We start from the raw sequence: 2,821 nt of genomic DNA on the forward strand, positions 1-2,821 counted from the left end.
ATGGGAGCGAGGCAGGGAGCGCAGCGGCGGGCAGCAGCCGGGCACGTCGCGCTGCTGGCCGTGCTGCTGCCGGTGTGCTGCCGGGCGGCGCCGGAGCGGCTGCGCTATGCGGTTCCCGAGGAGACGGGCAGCGGCTCCCTGGTGGGGCCGCTGGCGCGGGACCTGGGGCTGAGCCCGGCAGACCTGCCGGCGCGGCAGCTGCGCATCAGCTCGGAGAAGCCCTACTTCGCGGTGGGCGCGGAGAACGGGCACCTGTACGTGAGCGAGAGGCTGGACCGGGAGGAGATGTGCGGCGACTCCGCGTCCTGCTCGGTCAGTTTCGAGGTGGTGCTGCAGAACCCGCTCAACGTTTTCCACGTCGACGTGGCCATCCAGGACATCAATGACAACTCGCCGGTCTTCAGCAAGGCAGCTCTCGATCTGGAGATCGGGGAATTGATGCTTCCTGGTGCGCGGTTTCCGCTGGAGATGGCGCAAGATCCGGATGTGGGAAGCAACTCGCTGCTCAGCTACCAGCTCACTGACAGCCCCTCCTTCTCGCTGGCGGTGAAGGAGACTGCAAGTGGCAAGAGGCAGCCCGAGCTGGTGTTAGAAGCAGCTTTGGATCGTGAGAAGCAGAGCTCCTTCCAGATGGTGCTGACGGCGGTGGACGGCGGGTCTCCGGCGAGGTCGGGCACGGTGCAGATTCGCATCAACGTGACAGACGCGAATGACAACGCGCCCGTGTTCAGCAAAAGCGCCTACGAGGCGCGAGTGCGGGAGAACGCGCCGGCGGGGTCGCTGGTGCTGCGGGTGCGAGCCACGGACGCGGATGCGGGCTCCAACGGCCGCGTCTCCTACGCCTTCAGCAACGTGCCCGAGGCTGTCCGCGCTGTCTTCAGCATAGACAGCGACAGCGGCGACATCCGAAACGAAGGGACCTTGGATTTCGAGGAGAGGAACGAATACAGCTTCGGCGTGGAAGCGAGGGACGGGGGCGGGCTCAGCGGTCACTGCCAGGTCCTCGTAGAGGTCACAGACGAGAACGACAACGCGCCCGAGATAACGCCGCTGTCGGTGTCGAGCCCGGTGCCCGAGGACTCCCCGCTCGGCACCGTCGTCGCCCTCGTCAAGGTGCGAGACCGGGACTCTGGCGACAACGGGAAGGTGCGGTGCGAGCTGGAGGGCGAGTCGCCGTTCGCCATCGTGGCGTCGTCGGGCAGCTCGTACAAGGTGGTGACGGCGAGCGCGCTGGACAGGGAGCGGGCGGCCGAGCACAACGTGACGGTGGTGGCGAGCGACGGCGGGAGCCCGGCGCTCTGCAGCCGCACGACGCTGGCGCTGGCCGTGTCGGACGTGAACGACAACGCGCCGGTGTTCGAGGAAGCGGCCTACAGCGCCTACGTGGCGGAGAACAACGCGGCGGGCGCGGCGGTGCTGCGCGTCCGCGCGCGGGACGCGGACGCGGGCGCCAACGGGCGCGTGAGCTACTGGCTGGCGGGCGGCAGCGCGGGCGAGGCGGCGGCGGCGCCCTACGTGTCGGTGGAGGCGCGGAGCGGCGCGCTGTACGCGCAGCGCTCCTTCGACTACGAGCAGTGCCGCGAGTTCGCCGTGGAGGTGAGGGCGCAGGACGGCGGGTCGCCGGCGCGCAGCTCGACGGCGACGGTGCGCGTCTTCGTGCTGGACCTCAACGACAACGCGCCGCAGGTGCTGTGGCCGGCGGCGGCGGCGAGCCCCGGCGCGGGCCCGTTCGAGGTGGTGCCGCGGTCGGCCGAGGCGGGCTACCTGGTGGCCAAGGTGGTGGCGGTGGACGCGGACGCGGGGCGCAACGCGTGGCTGTCGTACGAGCTGCTGCAGGCGACGGAGCCGGCGCTCTTCCGGCTGGGGCTGCACAGCGGCGAGGTGCGGACGGCGCGGGCCGTGTCGGAGCGCGACGCGGCCCGGCAGCGCCTCGTGGTGGTGGTGAAGGACCACGGGCAGCCGGCGCTGTCGGCCACGGCCACGCTGCACGTGGTGCTGGCCGAGAGCTTGCAGGAGGCGCTGCCGGCGCTGAGCGAGCGGGCGGCGGGCGCCGAGTCGCCGGCGGATTTGCAGTTCTACCTGGTGCTGGCGCTGGCGCTGCTCTGCGCCTTGTTCGTGCTGAGCGTGGCGCTGGCCGTGGCGGCGCGGGTGCGGCGCGCCGGGCCGCCCGCCGTCCTGCGCTGCCTGGGCGCCGAGCGCTTCGCCGCCGCCGGCCCCGCCTTCCCGGCCGACTTCTGCGAGGGCACCTTGCCCTACTCCTACAACCTGTGCGTGGCGCCGGGCCGCGCCGTCGCCGAGTGCGCCTTGCTGCCGGCCCCGCTCCCCAGCCGCGCCGTCGAGGATCTTCTCAGCGGCGACCCGCCCGCGATGCTGACGCCCAGCAGCAGCCGTGCCCCGGCAGAGCCGCCGTCGCACCCCGACGCAGTGCAGGTCTGTAAGCCGACCCCAGCCCTCTTCTCGCACCCTTCCTTATCTGCACACCCCCCGCGTCTGCTCGTTTGTAGTTTTCGTAAGCTTTAGCAGCCTGTGCTGCTTCTCCTCGATTGTATTTGCATCTTAACGAGGAAAGGGGAGCGCCTGTTGAGGCGAATGGATGAACGGACGAATGACTGAGAACAAGCAACACTCCGGTGACGCCTTGCTTTTAGGAGCAGCAAGTGCTCCCGTAGGGTTCTTCTGCTCACAGTTTGGGAGGTATGCCGAGGGGGAACAGACCAGGGCGTAGATCGCGGATCGATGTCAGAGGCAGCAGAGAAATTAGTAACATGAATGTCTGTTGCCACACTGAATGACATGGGGATTTGCCTATGAGAGGCGCGGC

At 69.3% G+C, this 2,821-nt stretch overlaps 1 protein-coding gene across 1 annotated transcript; it reads left to right on the forward strand.

Moving 5' to 3' along the window:
* LOC134146996 (protocadherin gamma-B5-like) lies at positions 1-2,821 on the forward strand. Its single transcript, XM_062587694.1, has one exon. It carries the CDS (start codon positions 1-3, stop codon positions 2,518-2,520), a length of 2,520 nt encoding a protein of 839 aa, XP_062443678.1. The 3' UTR covers positions 2,521-2,821.

The sequence above is a fragment of the Rhea pennata genome, chromosome 14 (assembly GCF_028389875.1).
Source record: "Rhea pennata isolate bPtePen1 chromosome 14, bPtePen1.pri, whole genome shotgun sequence".
In the NCBI taxonomy this organism is placed as follows: Eukaryota; Metazoa; Chordata; class Aves; order Rheiformes; family Rheidae; genus Rhea; species Rhea pennata.

Coding starts and splice junctions, on each gene's coding strand:
- LOC134146996 (XM_062587694.1), top strand. CDS start 1: ATGGGAGCGAGGCAGGGAGCGCAGCGGCGGGCAGCAGCCGGGCACGTC.